We start from the raw sequence: 25,139 nt of genomic DNA on the forward strand, positions 1-25,139 counted from the left end.
TCTCCACATGGAAGAGGCAGAAATTGCTGAGCCAAAGCAACAGAGTCCTGAGTAGATGAGCACTTGGATTCCAACCCAGAGCTCATGTTAAAGCACTGAACACCCCACACCAAATGGCCTTGGCATTCTGCACTGGCTATGGGAGGAAAGTAAAGAATGGGGGCCTCTGTGTGATCCTGACGTGGAGCAAAACTCTAGAGAAAGCAACCCCACATTTCCATTCTCCCCCATCTTCAGCCAGCCAATAGGCCTCCACTGAATGTGGAGCCCATCATTAAGATATTTAATGAGCATGTCCCCGGCCACCTCCTGGGGAGAAGGCAGTGTCCAAATATCCCCCTGGAGAAAGCCAGCTTTCTTCACAGAACCCCGTGTGCACATAGCATCTTCTGCTACTCCCCCCACCTTTCCTGGCCTGTCTCGGGCCTTTGAACCCCAGCAGCATTCCACACTAGCTCTCTGTCTGGTGGCCTTTCTCAAGTCTCTTATCCAAAAAGGCTCGCTGGCCCTTCCCCGTGCTCCATCTTCTGCTGTTTGCTCCTCACAGGTCTTATCCCAAGTACACTCCAGGGCCACCATGTCATTGGCTTCTATCTGCTGGGTCCCCCAGCTCAGTGAGATCCACCTGGAGACCCTGCATCATGCATGGTTGGGGAGTAGTTGGGTCCTTGGGGATAAGAACCCGACTCTAAGTGAGTTCATCCCACCCCATCTAGCCTCCTCCAAGGTCTCTTGGAGACCCACAGGACATAAAGCACCTTAAGACTAGAGTGATATGCCAATGAGTAAGGCATTTGTCTTAGTATAGCTAACCTGAGTCCCATCCCTGGTACCCCAGAGGATCCTCAAAGTGACCCCTGAGGACAAAGCCAGACTGGGAGGACGAGGAAGAGGAGAGAGAGAGAGAGAGAGAGAGAGAGAGAGAGAGAGAGAGAGAGAGAGAGAGAGAGACAGACAGAAAGAAAGAAAGAAAGAAAGAAAGAAAGAAAGAAAGAGAAGAAACAAAGATAGAAAGAAAGAAAGAAAGAAAAAAGAAACAAATAAAGTAAGAAGAAAGAAAGAAAGAAGAAAGAGAAAGAAAATAGAAGAAAGAGAAAGAAAATAGAAGAAAGGGAAAGAAAGAGGAAAAGAAATAGAGAAAGAAAAAGAAATAAAGAAAAAGGAAAAATAGAGAGGAAAAAAGAAGAGAAGGAAGAAATAGAAATAAAAAATAGAAAAAGAGAAAAGAGAAATAAAGAAAAAAGGAGAAAGAGGAAAAAGAAGAAAGGGAAGAAAGAAAAGAAAAAAAGAGGAGGAAAAGAAATAGAAAATAAGAGAAGAAAGAAAAATAAAAAAGAAAAGGAGAAATAGAGAGAAGAGAAGAAAAGAAAGAAAAAAGAAAAATGAGAAATAGAAAGAAAAAAGAAAAAGTAAAAAGGAGAAATAAAGAGGAAAAAGAAGAAAGTGGAAAGAATAGAAAAATAGAAAGAGAAAATAAATAAAAAGGAGAAATAGAGAGGTAAAAGAGAAGAATGGAAAAGAAACAGAAAAGGAGAAATAGAAAAAAGAGAAATAAAAAGAAAGATAAAGAAAAGGAGAAATTGAGGGAAAAAGAGAAGAGAAAGAAAAAAGGAAAGAGAAAGGAAAGAAAGAAAGAGAGAGAAAGAAAGAAAGAAAGAAAAGAAAGAAAAGAAAGAAAGAAAGAAAGAAAGAAAGAAAGAAAGAAAGAAAGAAAGAAAGAAAGAAAGAAAGAAAGAAAGAAAGAAAGAAAAAGAAAGAAAGAAAGAAAGAAAGAAAGAAAGAAAGAAAGAAAGAAAGAAAGAAAGAAAGAAGAAAGAAAGAAAGAAAGAAAGAAAGAAAGAAAGAAAGAAAGAAAGAAAGAAAGAAAGAAAGAAAGATAAAGGAAGGAAGGAAGAAAAAGGGAATGAAAGAAAGAAAGAAGAAAGAAAAAGACGGAAAAAAAGAGAAAGAAATGAAACTCATTGAAATCCAAGGAGGAAAGTGCCTGCAGCCTGAGACCAATACCGGATGGCCAGTCTCTCTGAGATCCCCCAAATGCAACTGAAGCCTGGACAGCCTCCTGTCAGCACCCCTACATCACCACAGAAGCCAGTGGGGGGCAGCTAATGCAACTTCTTCCCACTTGGAGGTGGGGGTGACTGAAGACGGAAGCTCTGGCCAGAACTCCATTATTTCCCTCATCTTCAGAAAGGAACAAAAGACCTTCAGATCCTTCCCTGGGCTGAGAACTGGCCCTGCCCACAGGCTACATTTGCCTTTGCAGAAGCTTCAGCTCAGATGGGTCCAATTGTTCCCTGTTTATAAGCCTCAGCCTTCATAACTCCCCTAAAGATGTTCCCTGAGATAGGACATTGTTTCGCCGCATACCAGCATGAATATCCCAGCCTGATCCACCCTGCTTTAACGGCTGGTGACAGCTCCAATGGCTGGGCAGAAATCAGTTGAAGGAAAGGGAAGTCTTGTCGGAAATGAGATTAATCTTGTAACGAGTGTTGGGGCCTGATAACCCATCTGGGCACACAACTGCTCCAACGGGAGGGTAATTAACCTTCACCCCACAAGCTCTGTCCAACCGTTATAAACATTAAAGAGACAGAATCCTTCCCCCGCTCCGCCTAGACTAAACAACCAGATTTGAATTCCACGTAACCGGCTTTTTTCTGCAGATGTGCAGGGTTGTTGCCGGCCAGGGGAGGAGGTGAGCTTTTGGCGACACTCAGGTAACTCTGGCCTGGATCTGAGCAAAGGGAGGAGAGTGGAAAATCCCAGAGGGAACTTTGAAAACTAGGAGCCCTCACTGGAGACAAGTTAAACACAACCACTTTCCCATACGACAAGACTGTAACTAGGAACAGAAGCAGAGTTGGGATTTTTCTTTTTTACCCCTGTATCCTGCCCCCTCCTTGGGTCCAGCAGTAGGAATATTTATACTGAGCTAGACCCTTCCTGGCCCTCAATTCCTCTTCTTCACACCTCAATAGGCATTTGCATGGCTGGTGCATTTTATGATTGGTGATGGGAGATTGTTTTTGTTGTGTTTTTTTTTTGTTTTTATCTTGAAGCAGTGTTTAGTTCTCTCGAAAGCAAACTTGAGATCTGGCTTTTATCAGTCTCTGCTGTCACCCACTGAGCTAACCAGGCAGGCCTTGGTGAAAGGCTGGTGGTTGGGGAAGCCTTGAGGGAAGGAGGCCCCTGCTGTTAAAAATAACCTCACAGCTCAACAGTGAAATCTCAGAGGTCATTTGGGTGATCTCCCAAGAACCAGGGGATTGTGGGCTTATGCATGGTATTATCAAATGGCGAAGTAAGGGCATGGGTACCTGCATGAGGGGTACTGGTTAAACCAACAGGGGCACATCACAATCCCACCTACAGTCCTGAAAGAGAAATAGTCATATACACAAAGTCTCAGAAGAGATGAATAACAGGTAACTCATCTTCTCATGAGCGTGATGGGAACTGAGATTTGAAGAATGAGAAGGACAGACTCCTGAAGAGAAAGAAAACATTCATGGAGCATTTCTGGACTAGAGCATTGCTCCCAGGTTTCCATCCAGACTTCATGCCAAGAACATCCAACATGATCTGTCCTGGCTTCTCCCTATTGCCAGCAACCAAGCCAGGCCATGTGAGTCCTTTGAACGTGTTCATGTACAAGAAGTTAATAGATGGTAATTCTTGTTTATGCCGATCAATAGTGTGGTCCCATCAAAAGCATGGAGGGCCTGTGTCAGCATAAAGGTGTGGATAATAGGGCAAAAGTGTCTGGGTCATAGGGTGTGAAGGTCTGGGTCATACATAGGTCATGAGGGTCTGAGTCATAGGGCATGAGGGTTTGGGTAATAGGGCATGAAGTTCTGGGTTATGGGGCATGAGGGACCAGCCTGGAACAAATCACCTGGCTCGAGTTTCTGGCCCCCATGGCCCAATTACATGCAGACACTTGTGATGGTTTTATTTTCCTGCACTCAGGATTAAGAAAGTTCTCCATCTCTGGAGCAAAAGGCATCAAGGGAGCAGGAGAGAGAGATGATGGGTGCTCTGGCCTCACAAAGATTGAGGGCATCTGTAAATTTTCAGCCACATTAGATGCATGTGGACCCCAGGCTTCGGAAGCAGCAGAGTCCCCAAGTCTAAGGCAAGACAGAGAGGAGGCACTTGGGTTGCCTTTCACCTTTCACCCCAAAGTGAGTACCAGGTGTCCTGGAACCAGTGGAGCCAGGGCTCTTAGACAACGAAGTTCTTTGTTGGAATTCTTGCTTCTTTCCAAAGTGAACGCACAGTACCTTCAGGATCAGTGATCAACTGAAATTCAGTGTTGCATTTAGAACCAAAATCATGATAGCCTAAGCACATTTCAGGAACTTCATGTTCTGGATCTAAATCCGCCATATATCTAAATGCTCCACAGAGATCCAAGATGGCAGATACCCATGAGTTCATAGGACCTGACAATAACAGTATGGAACACAGAAGATGAGTTTAGGTCTAAGGTCAGTTAGATCCTAAGTGGTCCACTTGAGGAGCCAAAAGTGACAGTATAGCAGGTAGAGAGTTTGCCATAAATGCAGCTGATCCAGGTTCAATCCCCAGCATCTCTTATGGTCCCTTGAGCCAGGACTGATTTTAGAGTGCAGAGCCAGAACTAGGCCCTGAGCACAATTGGGTATAGCCCCCAAAGCTAATAAAATACACTGGAAGAACTGATTAAGATGAAAGCCACATGAACCCACTTTCTAACGAGACACACGTAGCACATTGTCCTATTCAGCCAGACTGGGGAGAGAAAAAGGAGTTGGTTAGCTACCAAAGCAAGGAGTTGGTTAGCTACCAAAGCAGCCAAGTCCCCACGTGGCTCAGAGGAGTGGCGGCAGGCTGCCCCCACCTTGTTGTACTTCTTGAGATTTACCCACAAAAATAACAAGATAAGGGAAACCACAACATCAGACACAGTATCTCGTGAAACTGAGAGTTGTGGAGGACACCCTTGGCCTTGCAATGATTTTTTTCTTTTGGCTGTTCCTTGACAAGATTCAGTGAGGTAGCAATGTATATGTGTGTAGGCGAGTGGTGAGTTTGGGATTTTGTTCCTTCCACGAAACTAGAGGCATTCACAGGGGCCAGAACAGCATGTACATGTGTGGCTGAGACAGTGTGCACACAACATCCCAACATGGACAACTAGAGAGCCATGCATTAGCAAAGAACTGGTACATAGTTGCAATAGATAGATGCCAGGCACAAGAAAAAAATTCCACTTTTAGTACTACTGTCCCCTTTTTGCAACGTGTAATGAGGGGACTCCCCAACTATCTCCACGTGTGCCCACAACCTCAGGCTCTGCCTTATGTGGACATAAGATCTGGGCAGATAAAATCAAAATAGATTGAACTGAGAACTTTGGAGAGCCGGCAAAGCCCTAATTCCCTTCTAAGAAACCCATGAGATTTTCTGCTAAGCAACTCAGAGAAAGATCAAAGACAGCATAGAGTGAAGCCAGGAACTAAGCTTCGGAGGCCCCTGGAACATAGGAGACCACTGAAGTTTGGGAAGAGGCATGAAAGGAACCCCCCATCCCCAGAAAGAATCAACGCAGCCTCCACCTTTGTTCTAAATTCTGACTTCCCCAATAGCTAAAGAGCACTTTTCTGAAGCTTCAGGATACCCAGAGTCCTGAAGGCGATTCTGTGATGTCAGCTGCAGGAAACTAATCCACAACCCATGGAGGCTATTCTTGACAACATTTTTTCCAGTTTAGGACAGGATCCGGCCCACTATTGGCCTGATAAAGCTTGTCTAGCTTCCAAAAAGTGCTCCCGATTACACCAGAAACGGGGTAGCTTCCTGGTTACAAAGTCCAGATAACCTGACTTATTCAAAATAATAGCAATTCTGCAAAGCATTTCGTATAAATTCCTTTGTCTGGCCATGGCCTGATTTTTTTTTTATTTGCTGTTTTGGAAAATATGGTTCTTGCACAATTGGGGGGCCAGAGCCAGTGGACATGGGCCCTAGTCCATAGTCCAGACTTAGAAATTTGGGGAGGTGTTTGGACAAGCAAACTTAAAACTTCTCAACATCCTTTTTGTTTAAAAATAATGTTAGTGATTGAAAAAAAAAAAGGAAATTAGAGTTGAATTTATTTTTTTTAGTCCTTTGGTTTTCTAGTGTTTATTTTGCTTAGTCTTTGCTTTTATTTTTTCTTTTATTTAAACACTGTGATTACAAAGTTGTTCACGATTGAGTTTCAGTCTAACAATATACATCACTCTTCACCCATGAACATTTCTGGTCACCAATGTCCCTGGTCTCCCTCCCATCCATTCAACTCCCAGGAAGGATTTTACTCCTCTCTTGTTCTCTTGCTCTATCTTTCTCTTATTTTTTCCTTTGTGATACTAGTTTTCACTATTGTTATTGTTAATAAAGGGGTACTATGGCATCACTTTATCCCCTTTAGCACCCAGTTCTTGTCCAGAGTGATCATTCCCAACTCTCATTGTCCTAGTGCTTCTTCTCTGCCCTAACTGCACTGCTCCACTCTTTGTGACAAGCTTCCTACCAATGAACAGTCCTCCTTGCCTCACCTCTATTGTCTCTGGAAATTATCTTTGACCCACTTCTACGGCCAAATTAATCAAACTCTGATTATTCCATGTGTCCTTGGTTCACAAACAGCCCTAGTTCTCTGGGGGCATTCATTGTAATTATTTGAAAACCCATAAAGAGGTTTCCAATCCAGAGTTGAACAAGGGAAACAAGGGAACCCCTAGCTGATCAACTTTGCTAAGACAGAAGCCAAGTCTCATTTCTTCTAATGTACACACAGTCATGGACATAGAACCGTGGGAAGGTTCTGATGCACAGTCACGTATTCATGTGTGTGGTTGTGCATCCAGCAAAAGGTTCTGGAATGAGACTCTATCCCACACACAGTACCAGGCACTTGTGGGAAGTAGTCGAGCTAAATCCTTCCATCATGAGACTGGGGAAATAAAACAATGCTCATGAAGAATTTGACCCAGAAAACAGAAACTATATAAGATTTCTGAAAGATGAAAATGTCTTTGGCTTATTATTATACTTTTATCAATAAATCCTAATTAGGTTTAATAATGGGTTTTTTGAACATGCAATTCCACAGGGTATCTAATTTTATTATCTGATTTAGATAAACTGTGACTGTTGTCTTGTTTGGGCATGAAATCCAGCAATGCTCAAGGATCACTCCTGCTCTGGAGTATCCTATCCATGTGACAAGTTTTCTAGCTCATAGATAAATTAATTGTGAATTTCTATTGAAATTCATCTTTGTTTGGAGCAGAAAGATGATACAGGAGTGGCCTACATGCTTTGCATGTCATTGTCCCAGGTTTGATTCTGGCACTACATGCCCCACCCAGCATCACTGACTGGGTCCGCTTTGGAGCCTCCTAAGCACCATTACGTGTGACTCTAAAAAGCTCCAACACCAATGGGGTGGTCCAGGTAACCCTGAGTACCTCAGACCTTGAGCAGAACCTCATTCTCAGATTCTTATGTGGAACCTGTGCCCAGTTGATGGAGAATCACCAGAAGGGCCCCTGAGCACCATTTCAGAGCCCTCTGAAGTTAATCTTCCTAAAAATCATTTATTAAGATGATATTTGTGTTTGTTTTCTTTGGAGAATCAGCACCAACTGATGCTCAAGCTTATACCTGGCTCTGTGGTCAGACATCACTCCTGGTGGGGCTCAGTGGACCTATGGGGTGCCAGGGATTGAAGTGAGGTTATCCACATGCAAGAAACAGACCTGAATCCTTGTACTATCTCTCCATTGCCCATGAAGTTCCTTTTTATAAAGCTCATTAGTAAGGAATTAAGTACAAAGGATATAAAAATCATCTTTCATATCCTGATATAGCAACTATAGCACTTAAAAGATTTGTAAACAAGGTCTTGGAGACAGGCAATATGTTTTGTAAATTAAATTTTATCTTCGCCAAAATTTCAAAAGCCTGACTCTAGGAAGAAGAGGGACAAAAACACAAGGCCCATCAGTATTCCAAAATTACAACTTGTCACTTTCTCAGTGACTTTATTGGATTTGATATTTTTGGTTAAGTGCTGCTATCTGTTCAACTCCTTGGTTCTGCCCAGTTCAGAGAACTGCCATGGAACCAAACACAGTCTGAGTTTGCCAGGAAGGGTCCCCTTGCTTTAGATTCCCAGAAAGAAAGCAGCCTCGGCAAGGACCACACGGGTATCCTAATGCAAAATTGAGCCTAAACAAGCCCCACAGATCTCAGGCAGACACCTGTGCTCCCACTTTTCCCAACACATGTCAATTTCTTAGGATCCACCTGCATATCCGTGGCATCAGCCATCACATGTGGCATGAGTCATGCAGAATACGGTGCTCAGATTCACCAATAACCCTGACTTCTGATCCAGAAACATAATTTATTTTGTTATCTCTAGAAGCCACAAACTATGCATTTTTGTGAAAATTTTCAAGCCAGTAACTGTTGATGGAATGGAACAAACTCACTGTCTCTGACAGGTGACTTGTACCATTCCTTCATAAACACTCATATGCATGTCTACCCCTACTAGATAAATAGTCATTCGGTGACTGGATGAGTAAATGGGACAGATACTTATTGGAGTATTGCTTCTTACCATACGTGAACTATAATAACCCTCAGCCTCATCATCTAAGAATCCAATGGCTTAGCTGTAACCACAGATTATTGGAAAAGTCTCTGGTCTTCATGGTGTGCCAAAGACTCTTAATTATGGGCACAGACTGGTCATACTATATAATACTGCAGTATTTAAAACATTTAAAGCCATTGGTCCAAAGGGGGCATTGGACTCTAATTCCAGGAACCATCCAGAAACCAGTTGAGGACCTCCCCATCAAAATTCACCCATGCACTCATTAACAAAGGTCTTTGAGAAAAAACTCAGGAGGAACCAATGTCCTTGGCCCCCATATTGATTTTTCTTGTGTTTCCCCCAAATAATTGGGATTTTCATGCTACTAAAAATGCAGCTGAATTCAACAGCTGTAAATCTAGTTAACATATTTTGTCATAAACTGGACTCACAGAGGGGACCCTGCAGGACTCTCCCTACTTCAAAAGAATGGTATAGGAAAAAGCAAAAATTGCATATGAGGAAATGCATACATCGTTTTAGAAGAATAGCCAAGTTCTAGGAAAAGATAAACCTTGAAGAAGGAAAAAATTCCCTGACTGAGTTTTTTGGTTCAGGGGTAATAAACATCCTTGCATAAGTGAGGCCCTGCCTGGGTTTGATGTCCAGTACTATTTGGCTCTCTGAGCACCACTGAGTGTGGTCCCATAATAACCATCGCAACAAAGATGATGATACAAGTCAGAAGGAAAAAAGCAAGTAAGTTATGAGAATAAATGCAACAACTGTAATTAGACTAGGACAGTGGCCCACATGGGTTTCTAACAGCCAACATGGTTTTGAACAAACTACATCAATGCATTAAGCAGCTTCATCTTTATATCATCACCTGGAAATTGGCATTGTTATCATGATCTTGTTTTTTTTTGTTTTTTTTTTTTTTTTTTTGGTTTTGGTTTTTGGGTCACACCCGGCAGCACTCAGGGGTTACTCCTGGCTCTATGCCCAGAAATTGCTCCTGGCAGGCTCAGGGGACCATTTGGGATGCTGGAATTCGAATCACCAACCTTCTGCATGCAAGGCAAACGCTTTACCTCCATGCTATCTCTCCAGCCCCTCATTATCTTGTTTTACATCTGTAGATTTTGTTCTACAGATAAGGAAAATGAGTCACAGAATGTGAACTGGCCAAGCTGAGGCATGGAGGCAGAATCTGTGACCCACATCACAGCCGAACCATCTCCCTTTTCAGAGTAGAAATGGGGGTCAGAAAGATGGCTCATTGGCTTTGCACCAGGCAAAAAAGACTGTCTAAGACACAGTAAGAATAACCCCCAAGCTAGAACCAGGCATAAGTCCTGAGCAATATTGGGATTGACCCCCAAAATGTTAAAAAATAATCCAAAAAACCTCCAGACTATTCTACATTAATATATATTAATTCTAAAGACTAATTCTAAAACCCTATTTCATAGCACCAGTGACTCGCAACCACGTAAATGCCCATTTAGGTATTGATGGAAAGGTGATTGGCTGAAGAGGCTATGGTCCATTTCTGTTTTGGAATACTACTCTGTGGTTATAAAGAGGCAACTGTGTCCTATGGAACAAAATGAATGAATCTCGGGGTTATAGTGTTATGTAAAACAAGCCAGGAAGGAAAAGACAATTACCAAATATTTGACTCATGTGGAATCTGAATTACTTACTATAGCAAACCATCCAGCACGACCCAGCAAAAAGCATTCCTAGATGTTAAAAGTGTGGGAAGTGAGCAGTGGGGAATGAGTAGAGGAGATATGGGAAGCGGACATCAAGTCACATCAACTTTGGTGAAGGAAGGGGTGTTGGTTACGCGTGGACAGGGGTGAAGCTAAATTCTGAATCCCATCCTATTGTGGGCTCATGAGATGTCAAGAAGAAAGAAAGGAAGAATGCTGAATTTTTTTGCAATGTCTTCCCCCCAAAGATGAGCATGAAAACATCTATAAACAGGTGAGTTTCAGGGCTGCCTGTTTATCACAATAAGTATTTCACAATCACAAGTTCTAAACCATCCACATTACCTTGACAAAGTGATCAACGCTGATGAGACAGACTGGTGAGGAGAAAGAAAGAAAATCATCTCTATGGGCAAATTTGGGTCTACTCCTCCCAAGTCCATGTCAGTAAGAACACAGCCATGAAACTGTCATCAACTTTTACATCCTAAGCCCCTCCTGATGTGCCTGGAACTGACCATATCTATGAGCTTCTTTGGGTCCAGCTGAGATTCTGGTCCTCACTATTTAAGTTATTTAAGAAGCCAGCTTTTTTCTTTTTTTGGGGGGGGGGGGAACCACTGTGTTCTTGTCCACTCAAGACCAAGCTCATAGGCACTGTCTGTACATCAAAGGATCCTCATTCCACTCTAGCCACGACATGGGCTTTGGATGTTTGCAGGGTACTTGGGCAAGCTGGGCGGAGCTGTATGTTTCCATGTTTAGAGAACAGAAGCATCATGTTGGGAGTTTTGCCAGGACTTGAGTTAAGATTTCAGGTGCTATTTATTTTGCTGGCTTTCTTGTCCCCTGTTACTGTTTGTTGACTCGAGATATTTTTCCCTCTACAAAGGGGCCACTCGGGAAGGACATATCCTGTAGATGGGTAATTGATGATTCCCTATTGTTTGGGGTTTGTATGTTGGGATTTGATGTGCTTTGGTTCAAAGGGGCTAAACAATGCATCCATTGTGGCCATTTCAGAACCAGTGCAAAGGCAACACGGAGAACATGCCGTGTGCTGAGATTGTGTGTGTGTGTGTGTGTGTGTGTGTGTGTGTAATGTGCTACTCTTCCGGTTGATACATGGAAATGGAGCCTGCAGTGCCCTTTACCCTACAAAACACGGCGAATGCCTTCAGATTCCTGATGCTCATATATCACCAAATATAAAGGCTGATTCCTGCCTCTGTCCCCCTGATTCTAAGGAGATCTGAGGGTGGGGGCACAGGGTACAAATCTGTCCTCAGGGCCTAGTTAGATCCCCTGCATAAAGAAGGATCAAGGTCCTCACAAATAGTGGAGCAGTGCAGTAAAGACAGAGAAGGGAGCACTAGGACAATGAGAGTTGGGAATGATCACTCTGGACAAGAACTGGGTGCTGGAAGATGGGAAAGAGATATGCATGGTACCCCTTCATTAACAAGAAAAGGAACAAGTCTGCCCCAGAGGCAGGTTTCAGGGGAGGAGGTTGGAAAACTGGGGTCCTTGGTGATGGGAAAAGTGCAATGAAAAAGCATGGTGGATGTTGAATGACTGAAACTCAATCATGAACAACTTGGTAATTATGGTGTTTAAGTAAAATGGGGGAAGAATGAGAAATAAAGAACGACCCAGGTATGAAAGCCAGGCCTGAGAAATCATCCTCCTGTCTCCTGCCTCAAGACAGAGAATCCTGTGGCTCTGCTGAGGTAGGTTTTCCCCAAGGAGAGGAGCAGGCGAGAAGGAACCAGGCACGCACAGAGGAAATCACCCTGCGAGTCCTTCCTGTGTGGGTGCATCGCTGGCCTGCTGGCTGGCTCTCTGCACAGGAAGTGAGTGCAGGAAACATCCATCCACAAACCCTGATCCTTGGGGATTTGCTGTAACAGCATTTCACTGTTTACCGACGAAGCCAATACAGGAGCTAAAAAAAGATGTTTCCAGCTCCAAAGCACAAGGCTTTACAAAAAAATTTTTAACAAACAAATAAATAAAAATCTATGTGTGCATGTATGATCCAAGCTGCTTGCAATTGATTGTACCACCAATAGTGCGTGCTCAGGAGAACAACTTTGGAGGGTGCTGGGGAAGCAGAAAGGGTGCTTGGGGGTGTCTTCTACCCTGAGTTGCACTCACTCTGGCAAAATCCAGTTCATTTATCTCCTTCTAAGCTTAAAAAGCGCATAATGAGTGAAGAGTCTGGAGTAGAGGTGGGAACCAGGGCCAGTGATCTGAGCATGTGCATGAACTCCCACTGGTGCAGGGGAGGACTTGGTAGTTACTGGTGTGTGACCTGGAACCAAATCATTGTTTCCCATGAGAATTCACATCCACTTCCAGTGCTAAAGGGTGAGATAAAAACAGTGAACCTCAAAGGAGATGCTACCTTGAATGAACCCTTCCCACCAGGTGAAGCCAGGTCTCCTGGCCTCATAGTTATTCCAGATCAAAGGGCAAGCAACCTGTGTTTGCCAGATTTTCCTGGGATGTGAGGGCAAGGGATGCGGTGAGGGAATGAACTCAGCCTCCCGAACTCCCATGATCCAACAAGATCTTTTTGTGTTTGTTTTGGGAGTCAAATCCAGCAGTGCTCAAGGATGACTCCTGGCTCAGTGCTCAAGGGTCGGTTACTGCTGGCTATGCTTGGGGGACCATATGTGATTCTGGAGTTCAAAGTTGGGTAGACTCAAAGAGCAGAGAAGGGACCACGGTGACAATAGTAGTTGGAATGATCACTCTGGACAAGAACAGGGTGCTGAAAGGAGATAATATGATAAATTGATAGATAAAATCATAGGCATGGTACCTCCTCAAGAACAAGATTGTAAACTATAGTGTCTAAAAAAATATTAAGAGAGAAAGAATGAGTGTGTGTGTGTGTGTGTGTGTGTGTGTGTGTGTGTGTGTGTGTGTGTGAGAGAGAGAGAGAGGGGGGGGGGAATGTCTGCTCAGAGGAGAGGGCAGGAGGTAATTGGGGACACTGGTGGCAGAAAATATACACTGGTGAAGGGATGGGTGATGGACATTATATAACTAAAACTCAATCATTTTGTGTTTGAACAACTTTGCGATCATTTTGAATGACTTTGTAACTATGAGAAAGCAAAATTGACTGTATTATAAACAGCCTTGTAATCATGGTGTTTAAATAAAGTAATTTAAAAAAAAGAAGAGGGGCCGGAGAGATAGCATGGGGGTAATGTGTTTGCCTTGCATGCAGAAGGATGGTGATTCAGATCCCGGCATCCCATATGGTCCCCCTAGCCTGCCAGGAGCAATTTCTGTGCTGCTGAGTGTGACCCAAAAACAAGAAAGAAAAGAAAGAAAAGAAAGAAAAGAAAGAAAAGAAAGAAAAGAAAGAAAAGAAAGAAAGAAAGAAAGAAAGAAGAAAAAAGAAAGAAAGAAAGAAAAGAAGAAAGAAAGAAAGAAAGAAAGAAAGAAAGAAAGAAAGAAAGAAAGAAAAGAAAAGAAAGAAAGAACGAAAGAAAGAAAGAAAGAAAGAAAGAAAGAAAGAAAGAAAGAAAGAAAGAAAGAAAGAAAGAAAGAAAGAAAGAAAGTAAGTTGGGTGGACCAGTGCAAAGCAAGCACCTTACCCACTGTTTGTTTTATGGCTCCAGTCTGAGCCCCTGAGATATCTGAGAAGGAAAAGCTGCAGATCTTTATGGAAAAGCAACTCCTGGGGGGGGGGGGGGCGGGGAGGATGCAACTATGCAGAGAAGAAGAAAGAGGGAGGGTTAAAAGCAGATGGAGCAGGGGACAGTACAGGGAGGAAGTCACTCAGGTTCAGTCCTGTTGAGCAGTACCAGGGGGGCTCCCTGAGCACAGAGCCAGGAGTACTCCTGAGCAGTGCTGGAGGGCATGGCCCCAAATACAAACATTTTAAACATAAAACAAAGCAGATAGTTTATGTTCTGAGGCTCCCACAGTGTTGGTGTCCCATGTCTAGACACTGCCTCAGACCATCTCCAGCACAGGCCAAATTTTGGGAAAATCAAGAACTCACTGCTCACTCAAGCGCTCCCTCTTAGCACACCATAAAGAGAAGAATGCACATCAGCCACAGGAAAAGTGACTGCTAGGTGTGGGTCCATGAGAGAACACAGCAGGTAGGCACTTGCCTTGTACCTGACTGATACAGGTTCAAATCCTGCCACCACCCATGGTCTCCTGACCTCACCAGGAGTGATCTGCTGGGTGTGGTCCCCCTAAAAACATCAACACCCACAAATAGTGGGTAGGAAAAAATTCAATTCACAAACTGGTGAAAATGGAAAATGCAAGGGAATAAAAAACATTAATGGATTTCCTGATGTTCACCTCAAAAGGGAAATTTCTTTCACTGGTAAATTAGTAAAATAGTCAAACATAGAATAACCAAATGGTTGAGCATTGGCTCAGTCTGTATATTAATACCAACTCGGGCTACAATGGCCTCCCCAGGCCCCTCGGAATACTGTCAGCCTCGACACAGAGAGAGAACTCAAAGCTGTCGAGATTTTTGGGGAAGAAAGAAAGCCCGCTGGACCTTCACCTGCTGGGACCTCAGAACAGAGCAGGAAGGGAAAGCTGAGAATAACCCTTTTCTTACAGAGGACAAGTTAAAGGGTCTCTAAAGGCTCAGAGAGGAGCCTATGTGTCTGAGCCACCCCCTTACACACGCACAACACACATTCACTCAAAAACACACACACACACACAAACTCACACATATACACTCACACACATACACATTTACACATATTCTCACACATACACATAACATAATCTAACCCCAAGCCAAGCTCCCTCCATCTACTGTTCCTGTTTTGGGAGGTCACTGGCACTTGGGTAACATGTCCAGACAATACAGGCAGAGCAAAAACTGCATTATCAAGTCACACACTTAATACAACCAGGACATTGGAACAACACCTTGGAAAATGGGGTTCTTATGGAGCCCCACCTCCACAAGCTGCTTCTTCCCTGCAGTGAGCTTGCCTAAGGTCATGTGTAACCTGGAGAGGTCAAATTCAGTTAGGCCTGGGTGGCCCCCTTCTTCTCCAAGGGGCCTGCCTGCTGGATTCTAGGGGAAGGGCCAGGCTGGAGAGATGTGACCTTTGGTACTCTCTCTGACAGTGCTCCCCAAAGGGAAAATGAAACCAATGGCACAATTTCATAATGGGAGGCAGCATTAGCTAATTCCGGTGAAATGGCTGAAAGGGGTCTGCTCTGAGCAGAATAGGTCTTTGCATGACATCCCATAAGTATCCTGGTTTTGTTCTCCAGAGTTTGAGTCTTTTAGAGGTGTCAGAGGGCAAGGCAGGGATACAGAAACACCCAACAGTGCTCAGGTTTTATTCCTGGTTCTATGCTCAGGGATCAGTCTTGGCATGTTGGGGCCAGAGAGAGAGCACAGCAGTAAGGCATTTTTGCCTCACATGCTGTGGACCCGGGACAGACCTGGTTTGATTCCTGGCAGCAATTTCTGAGCACAGAGCCAGGAGTAACCCCTGAGCATCACTGGGTGTGTCCCATAAACCTATCAATTAATAAATAAACAAACTGCTTTAAAAATCTTGACATGTTCAAGGAGCCTTACATAGTGCCAGAAATTGAACCTGAGTCAGCCCTAGGCAGGGCCATTGTCTTAACCCCTAGATATTCTCTCTCTCTCTCTCTCTCTCTCTCTCTCTCTCTCTCTCTCTCTCTCTCTCTCTCTCTCTTTCTCTCTCTCTCCCTCCCTCCCTTCCCTTCCTCTCTCTCTCCCTCTCTCCCTCTCCCTTTCTCTCTCTCCCTCTCTCTCTTTCTCTGTCTCTCTCTCCCTCCCTCCTCTCTCTCACTCTGTTTTACTGTTTGTCACGCACTGTCGTAGATAAAAGCATTCATGTTCTAATTGGACAATAACTTGACGCTATAAAAAGGATTTTGCTTGGCCTCTGCAGCTCTTTTCCACATGGCTCAGTCCTTATCAGGTGCCACAGCAAACACCCCTTCTCAGGGTTCCAGGGCAAACACACCCTGATCATAGGCTCCGTCAGACCCAATGGAAAAGCCCGAGCTCCGTTTTCATCACTGTAGCCCGAGAGCGAGGAAGTCAATACTTGGGATGAGGAAATTTAAATCAGCAAGTGATCTGGGATCGGAGTCTCTACCCTTGGAGATTGCCAAATATGGAAAGAATTCTTGCCACTGGGCGAACAAGGAATTAGAGACCAGTGTCAAGCTCTTGACGTTTTTAAACATTTGTCACCTAGAGTGTAGTCACTGTAGCTGTGGGACTTTTCTTACAAGATTGTAACTTGGCTTCATCCCCTTGGATAATCTTTATGACCTAATGGCTTCACGAGTCACTCCATCCTTTGATATAGGCCTTTGTTCTCTGAGCAGGCCGGTGTGTTGGGGTAAGAAAGTGATCCTCATCTTTGCTGACAGAGAGAACCAAAGAGATGTGAGTGGACTCAGTGCATTTTCTCATCTCTTGAACCATGTACCTTATAGGCACAGATGTCATCAGGGCATTGAAGATGGTGTCCATGTGGATTATGAACATGGCAGCTGCTTTTACAGAATAACCGTTCATCTGTGATCCTTAAAATATCCAGTGAGTTCTCTTGGATTAATCATTTATGGGAAGAAACAGTTCCAAAGAAACAAGGCAACTATTTGAAAAATCTGCATGAGGATGATCATGACTCTGATAGCTTTCTCTGACTTCAGAGAATTTTAACTAAGATACATTTTGCCAATCACTATCCAGAAAGGGGGGAGGCTATGACAAAAGCAGTGTCTGTGGAATATTCCAGAATATTCACACACCACATAGTATAGGAGGCAAGGTGTTTGCCTTGCATGTAGCCAACCTGAGTTAGATCTCCATCATCCCGTAGGGTTCACTAAGCACTGCCAGGAGTGATCCCCAAGCACAAAACAAGGAGAAACCCATGAGCATCTCCAGGTGTGACCCCAATACACAATCCAAGAGAATAGTCACACATCAATCATAAGCAGATCTGGAATGGCTGGCTGATGAGAGAGAAGACTGAAGTTGAGAGAAGAAGGAAAGGACCTTCTACTTCATAAAGCCAAGTCCATCAAGGGAGCTGTGTGGGAAACAAGCTTGAAGAAATAGAAAAATGGAAGTAAGAACAGAAAAGGATCCAGAGATCACTGCAGCCACTAGTGAAAAGAAAACCACAATATGAAAATGGAAGGGATTTAGAACAAAATATTTGGGTTTTAGGGCATAATTGATTGTAGTGTGGATAGGGCACTTTGCATGCTTCCAACCTGGGTTCTATACGCAGCATCAGATATGATCCTCCAAGCCTCACCAGGAGTGATTCCTGAGCTGGGAGTAAGCCCTGTATACTGTTGGGTGAGTCCGAAACACACTCATACACTCACTCACTCACTCACTCACTCACTCACTCACAAACTCACACATACTTACAGGTGCAATACAACAGATTTCATCTATAATGTCATGGGGACTGGTACAAGCATAAAATCTGGAAATTTTAAAAATCATCAAGTACAGACTTTTGAAAAACTATGTGAACTGTTGACCCAGTAACTAATTTTCTATGCACCAATACAAATAAGGACATTAAGATTAGGCGGTGCATTGCAGTGCAATTAGTAAAAATTTGAAAGCCCTATTTCCTACAACAGGACATGACAGAAATGTTACTTATTTTAGACAAAACACAATTAAGCACAAAAAACTCACACCTGAGCCAAAAATGTAGTGACCATGAGGGAAACCACTACAAACAATGTTGACCGAGAAAAAGCTGGGAACACAGGTAAAAAGGACAGACACACACAGCAGGAAGACACATACCAAATGCTAGTGATTTCTCTGGCTGGTTGGAATTAGGAGCTATTGGTATTTGCTTTGTATCATTTTTCCCTTTTTTTCTTTTTTTTTTGTTTTTTTTTTTTTGTTTTTTGTTTTTTGTTTTTTTTTTGCACAATGGTTGTAATTTCAACTTCATAAGAGGTGAAGGCAATTAGCAACACCCAGGAGCAAATACAACGGACAATACAGATATCCCTGTTCTTATTCCACTCGAGAAAAATGAGCCACAGGGCTCCACCCTGACAAAAATCACCCTCCAAACAAATCTGTGCATCCTGCATCCTCAGAGCAGGACTAATATCAGCCTATCTCCCACCTGCTTCACACACAGCTCCTTGGACCCTCTCCCTCCCCAGGTAGTGGACACCCAGCCTACTATCCTTTTATCCAATATCCTCTAACACCTTTCCACTTCACTCTCTTCCGAATCCAGACTTAGCCCACCCTGCTCATGAAACCTGTAGCACAGTCCTTGCTGTTCTTTGGTCCATGGGAAGCATCAAAACTGTATCTGCATGGGAAGTGGGGAGGAAGAAGGAAAAGGTGCTCAGAGACAAGACAGGGGACAGTAGTCTTGACCAAGAGGATGAAACTGACTTGGGAGACTGGCTGTAGTCCACCACGTCCTGCATACACGGACATTTGCACAACCTCATCTTTCACTGGACAGATTAGTCTAAATTGTACCATGTTACAGAATAGCAAAATGCCTGTCATAAAAATGAAAGGAGGGCCAGAGTGATAGCACAGTGTTTGACTTGTACATGGATTTGATCCCCCGACATCCCACAGGGTCCTCTGAGCCTGCCAGAAGTGATTTATGAGCTCAGAACCAAGAGTCGTGTCTGAGTGCTGCTGGTATGGCCAAAAAACCAAAAACAAAAGAAAAGAAAAGAGAGGAGAGAAAAAGAGAGGAGGGGAGAAGAAGAGAGGTGAGAGAGGAGAGGAGAGGGGAGAAGAAGAGAGGGGAGGGAAGGAAGAGAGAAGAGGAGAGGGGAGAAGAGAGGGAAGGGAAAGAAAGGAGAGGAGAGAAGAAGGGAGAAGAGAAGAGGGGAGAGGAGAGGAGAGGAGAGGAGAGAAGAGAGGGGGGAGGGGAGAGGAGAGGAGAGGAGAGAAGAGAGGGGGGAGGGGAGAGGAGAGGAGAGGGGAGAAGAGAGGGAAGGGGAAGAAAGGAGAGGAGAGAAGAAGGGAGAAGAGAAGAGAGGAGAGGAGGGGAGGGGAGGAGAGGGGAGGGGAGGGGAGAGGGGAGGGGAGAGGGGAGGGGAGGGGAGGAGAGAGAGGGGAGGGGAGGGGAGGGGAGGGGAGGGGAGGGGAGGAGAGGGAGGGGAGGAGAGGGGAGGGAGGAGGGGAGGGGAGGGGAGGGAGGAGGAGGGGGGAGGGGAGAGAGGAGGAGGGGAGAGAGGGGAGGGGAGAGGGGAGAGGGGAGGGGAGAGGAGAGAGGGAGGGGAGGGGAGAGAGGAGAGGGGAGAGGGGAGAGAGGAGAGGGGAGAGGAGAGGAGAGGGGAGGGGAGGGGAGGGAGGGAGGGGAGGGGAGGGGAGGGGAGGGGAGGAGAGGAGAGGAGAGGAGAGGAGAGGTGGAGAGGAGAGAAGGAGATGATAGGAGAGGAGAGGAGAGGAGGAGAGAAGAGGAGGAGAGGAGAGGAGAGGAGAGAAGAGAAGAGAAGAGAAGAGAAGAGAAGAGAAGAGAAGAGAAGAGAAGAGAAGAGAAGAGAAGAGAAGAGAAGAGAAGAGAAGAGAAGAGAGGAGAGGCAGGGAGGGGAGGGAGAGGCCCTGAGCCATGAGGCCCAACTTCACCCTAACTCAAATCCCTGCAGAGCTAAGCTTCTAAACGCTTCCACAGATGGCAGGCAGGGACTGGTAATGAACAATAGGAAACTTCATTCCTGCTTCCCAAGGCCTTGTGGACAGTCTCACCAATGCATGGACTGCTGAAGCAGTTTAGCTGCCAGGTCCTGGGGATACCCAGGAGGCCCAGGCCATGTGCGGCTTCCACTGAAATCCCAGAGGCAGGATCCACCAATGCAGATGAATCATTTTCCTGAAATTCATCATGATGGTGCTTCTATTGATCTTATTTTTATGAATCTTTTCTCCAAAGGATTTTAAAAGTAAGTACATATCTGTTAGGGGTAATATACTGGGTAAAAAAGAATATGTTGCCCCCCCCAAAAAAAAGAAAATAGAGATGGGCCAGAGCGATAGCACGGCAGGTAGGACATTTGCCTTGCACACTGATGACCGATTTCAATTCCCAGCATCCCATAGAGTCCCCACAGCTTGCCAGAAGTAATTTCTGAGCACAGATCCAGGAGTAACTTCTGAATGCTGTCAGGTGTGGCCCCCAAACCAAAATAAAAATAAAGAGAGAGATGGTTAAAAAAGGGTGTTGGAGGCCAGAGCGATAGTACAGTGGTAGGGCATTTGCCTTGCATGCGGCTGCTCAGGACAGACCTGGGTTTGATCCCCAAGGTCCCATATGGTAACCCAAGCCAGGAGAGATTTCCAGCCAGGAATAATAACCTCTGAGCATCACCAGGTGTGGCCCAAAAACCAAACCAAAAAAGGGGGGGAGGGTCTGAACTTTAGGCCATTTCCCAAGTGTACAGCACTTCTATATACATATTTAGTGGGGAGGGACACCTTGGGATCTTTCCTCTGGTCACTAAAGGATGGAGCCAATGGGCTAGAGGTCAGGGACACACAGCCCAAAGAGCTGATGAGCAGACATGTCCCCTTTAACTCTGTCCATTCCACTGCCCAGGCTCTGTCCTGAGCTTATAATAAGCCCAAGTAGCAAGTTAACTAATGTTGGTCCTTGCATGCTTAGGTGAGGACCCAGCCCACTTTGAGGATATAGGGCTGCAGAAAAAGACAGTTACCACTTTGCCTTCCACACCCCACCTTCCTGCTGCCCCACCAAATAACCATGAGACCAGCCTCACATGGTTCGCTAAAGATGGGAGGGGAGCTGCTTCAAAGGCATCTCCCAAAACTCAAGAAAATCTCCCCACCCCAAGACTGCTGAATTCCCTTGCTTCCCATCATCTTCCATTTTCCAAATCATTTTTTTCTACCCAGACCAGTCAGTAACCAGCAGGTCCTGCTGAGTTTCGCAGGAGACAGGAAACAGAACAGAAAATAAACAACCAGCTTCGAGCAAATTCTCTGCCTTGCCATCATCAGGGTGAATTTCAAGAAAGCCACTTCTCCCAACAGCACCCTGAAAACTGAACCCGGAGCCCTTCTGCTCTGCTCAGCTCAGGAACTCTCCACATCCTGTCTGTCTTCAAAGACACTTTTCCACCCTTGCTGTTCTATGCCTCGTCTCTGTCTGAAGGGCTCTCCCCAGGGTCCCATTTTAAAAGACTGAAACTCCAGCACCTGGGGCTGCAAGGTGGACATTGGGGACCACCCAAGGACTGGCAGCGGGAACCGCTTTTTAATGGACTTAGTTTTCTTGGAACTCCCTGTACTGCATTTAATGCATTTCCAGGCATGACTCCGAGAAGGATGATTAGCTTCAGCAGACTTCCCAGGAGCTGTGGCATTAAGAGGGATCAGGGAGGAATTAGTCGCATTAAGCACTGAGTTAAGAAGAGACAAGTTCCGTAGCTGACAATGGTCTCTGCACCTACAGCAGACACTGCGATTTGTTTCTCTGTACAGGGTGCCAAGCTCCCCTTCACAAACCCACTTCTTGCGAGTCTAAATGTCTAAATTCACCTGCACCATATCACAGGGACATCAAACAGGTGCTTATGCGGGTCTATTATTGGGACTCTGGAATATTAGCATCCACGTAAATACCCATGTTAATATATCAAAGCCCCCAAAATTTCACTTCTCCCCATGCAGACTGTTGGGTTCTGATTTCAAAATTCTCAAGGACAAAGATGGTGAGAAACCAGGCCAATAGCTTTTTCTTGATACCTCAGAGAGCCTTGTAAAAACTGATTATAAAGCAAACACTCAGAGAGAAATACATTCAACTCATCCAATACTTCATGGGCAAATTTAGTCCATTTACCAAAGCAACAAAAAGCAAGGGATCTGAGCCTGAAAAGGGCCTGCAGGAGGGACTGTTCCCGATTCCAGCCGACAGCCGTAATTTTGCCGATGCTAATTTGGGCTTTTCGCTAACATAATTAAAACTAGTCAACAGACTCAGGACCTCCTTTTTCCACTCTATAAACAAGTCTATAAAATCATCTCATTACTTTACCCAGGAAGCCGAACAGAAACAAGTCTTAAAGGAAGTTACCTATAAAGAGGGGCTATTTGATTTTAACGGAGGATTGGGGGGAGAAGAAAAACACTTGGAGCCATTTTAAAAGTTCGCTTGTAATATATGCAACATAATCTATGGCAGTGGAAGAGAATATTAAAGGAAGCCTGCTATCCCCTCACACAGGAAAATACTCCCCCTAATTCTCAAAAGTTCTAATTTCAAAAACTATCTTCATAAATGTCCAAGGGAAACAGTAGATCATGTTTGTAGTAGTTACAGATTCTAAAAGATGGTTTATTATTTCAGTAGCCTCCAATATGCTGATTTATGAAACCAAGTACTCACATTCAGATATGACTGAACTTAAACTCTTCAAGATTTACAAAGAATGTTTAATTGCCATGAAATAAGGACGTCATTAAGGATGAGCCCAAGAAGGAAAAGGTCAGCATTTGGAAGGGGGTGGATAAAAAAATCTAAGACATTCTGTCCTCTGACTGACATAAAAGCACTTCAAACTTAATCCGTAGCTTGCTGAAATTATTCTCTATGTAATCACATTTTAGCATACTCCATCCTTGAAGGCAGGGAATGAAAAAAAAAAAAAAGATTTCCATGAGGAAAGCTTTAGTACATGATGTTTTAAATGTAGAATATTGGATATATGCAGAGAATTGAAATCTCCATGAAGAATACAAAACCCAGCAGCATTTCTAAAGCAAAGTGTGCGTTGGTCAAATGCTCAAATCCAGACATGGCAAATTACAACAATACAAAAAAACTAAGGGAAACTTCTAGAACACTCAGGTTAGTTTGGGACCCACTTCTCACTTTGGGAGATTCCAAATCTCAACCCCAATGAACCAGAACCCTATTTTTACCTGCCATTTCCCCGCAACAAGAAACCAGGCCACCCTTCAAACAGCCCTTTTCTTCCTTTCAACTCCTTTCAACTTTGGCTACTGTCGTAGATTTTCTCATTTCTATCAATATCACTAAGGACATATTTTCAAAAGCAACCCCCCTCCTCACCACCACCCTACACAATACCACTACTCTGCTCCTCTGCTCCGAGCTGAGGCCTGGAAGTGATCATTAAAAAACTGGGGATGGTTAAAAGCCTTCCTCCCCAGGAATGAAGTCACAGAGGTCCCCTGACTCTGTTTTGACTCTCAGGGTTACCTCTCACACCCCCTCCTTAGAAACCTTCCCAAGCAGACCCTCACCGCACCACACTACACACCGCAGAGAGAAGGGAGAGAGGCCACTACACCCCCCCAAAACCCCGCTCCCCACATCAAACATCACCAAACAGAAGTTTACTCACAGCGTAGAGAGGAACTAGGCATTTTATTAAAGAAAAAGACAACCGCCCCAACCAAATCACCACCGAGAATGCTCAGTGCTGGCCAGGAAAGTTCCAGAAGAGCAAGTCAACCTCAGCACAGCCCCAAACCAACAGCAACTCCGGCTCTTCATTTTCAGTGGGTTGGTGGTAGGGAAACCAGCGGGCATCCCAGAAAGCTCAAGAATTATCCAAGAGCCCCCCACAACGTGCCACATTTCCAAGCCCCTCTTGTTGTCAGCCCCGGCTGGCCAACCTCTCCCAGCCATGGCCTTCCAGCATTGAAGCATCCAGGCCCCACCAAGGGACAGTGAGAGAAAATGAAAATTCAGAAGCCTTGGAAAAAACTTGGGCCAGCGTCCTCCGCGGCCATCCACCGTGAATTTAGAAACCCCAATTTTTTTCTGAGTTTGAAGTTTTTAAGCCTTGCGGATGGTTGGAGTAGGAAAAAGGAAATTTACTAGGCAGTGCAAAGGAAATCTTGTTGTCCTCTATTGTGGTTGTGGGGGTGTTGCCCAACACAGACTTATCTGCTTGATAAAGGAAACCAAAGAAAAGATGAAGGAACCCAAGATTTGGCCAAACGAAAAGGAACCCCCTCTTGCCTTACCTTGATCGTGCTGGCCATAACGCAACACGTTTATTGATCGTCAATAAATGTTAATAATAATTATTGCTTCTCTCTGACCAGAAAGGAGTTTTGATGAGGTTGTTTAGAGCGGATGAGATTGTGCTAAGTCTGGGAAATGAAGTCAGCCAATGGCAGGAAGAGGTTTCTATTGGTCCTGGCCGCCCAGCCCGCAGAAACAGGATATTTGGGAGTGGAGAGATAAGAGACCCTGAAAACAATGTTGTTTTTCTTGATGATATGCAGCCAGGAGATTTTTTTTTAATTATATAAAAAAAAAGGTACCAGTTGCCTGGGGACTGGGACTGCCATAGCAGGTGGGATCTGATGTGTGCAATGTGATTGGTAGCGAGTATAAGCAAAACGCAGATGGGGCACTCCTAGCTGGCAAGGCTGCCCACTGATGGAGATCTGGGGTTAGGGAGACACCCAGTTTCTCTGGATTTTTTGCCCAACTGGGACTCAGCTATGCAGCGAAGGGCAGTTCACACCTGCATTGTCCGTCGACAACTGTAGGCTGGCCGATGTCTTCAATGTTGATTTTGCTGAGTGATTCTCCATTGAACCCCTCAGTCTGGTCTTCCTAATGTTTTACAGTCTCTTTCCAAACTTTCCCATGAGCCCCCTCCCCATACCCATTGAAATTGCCAGGACAACATTCACTGGACCATGATATAAAAAAAAAGAAAAAAGAAAAAAGGCAGAATAAAATTCA

At 44.5% G+C, this 25,139-nt stretch overlaps 1 protein-coding gene across 1 annotated transcript in view; it reads right to left on the bottom strand.

Annotated features, from left to right (window-relative positions):
- Positions 1–24,523, bottom strand: part of ERG (ETS transcription factor ERG) — a 106,708-nt gene extending 82,185 nt beyond the window's left edge. The window contains exon 1 of the mRNA XM_049785396.1: positions 24,407–24,523. Coding sequence (XP_049641353.1) covers positions 24,407–24,424 — 18 coding nt within the window. The 5' untranslated portion in view covers positions 24,425–24,523. The remainder of the gene's footprint in view (positions 1–24,406) is intronic.
- Between the last annotated feature and the right edge of the window lie 616 nt (positions 24,524–25,139).

Source organism: Suncus etruscus, chromosome 13 (genome assembly GCF_024139225.1).
Source record: "Suncus etruscus isolate mSunEtr1 chromosome 13, mSunEtr1.pri.cur, whole genome shotgun sequence".
Taxonomy (NCBI): domain Eukaryota; kingdom Metazoa; phylum Chordata; class Mammalia; order Eulipotyphla; family Soricidae; genus Suncus; species Suncus etruscus.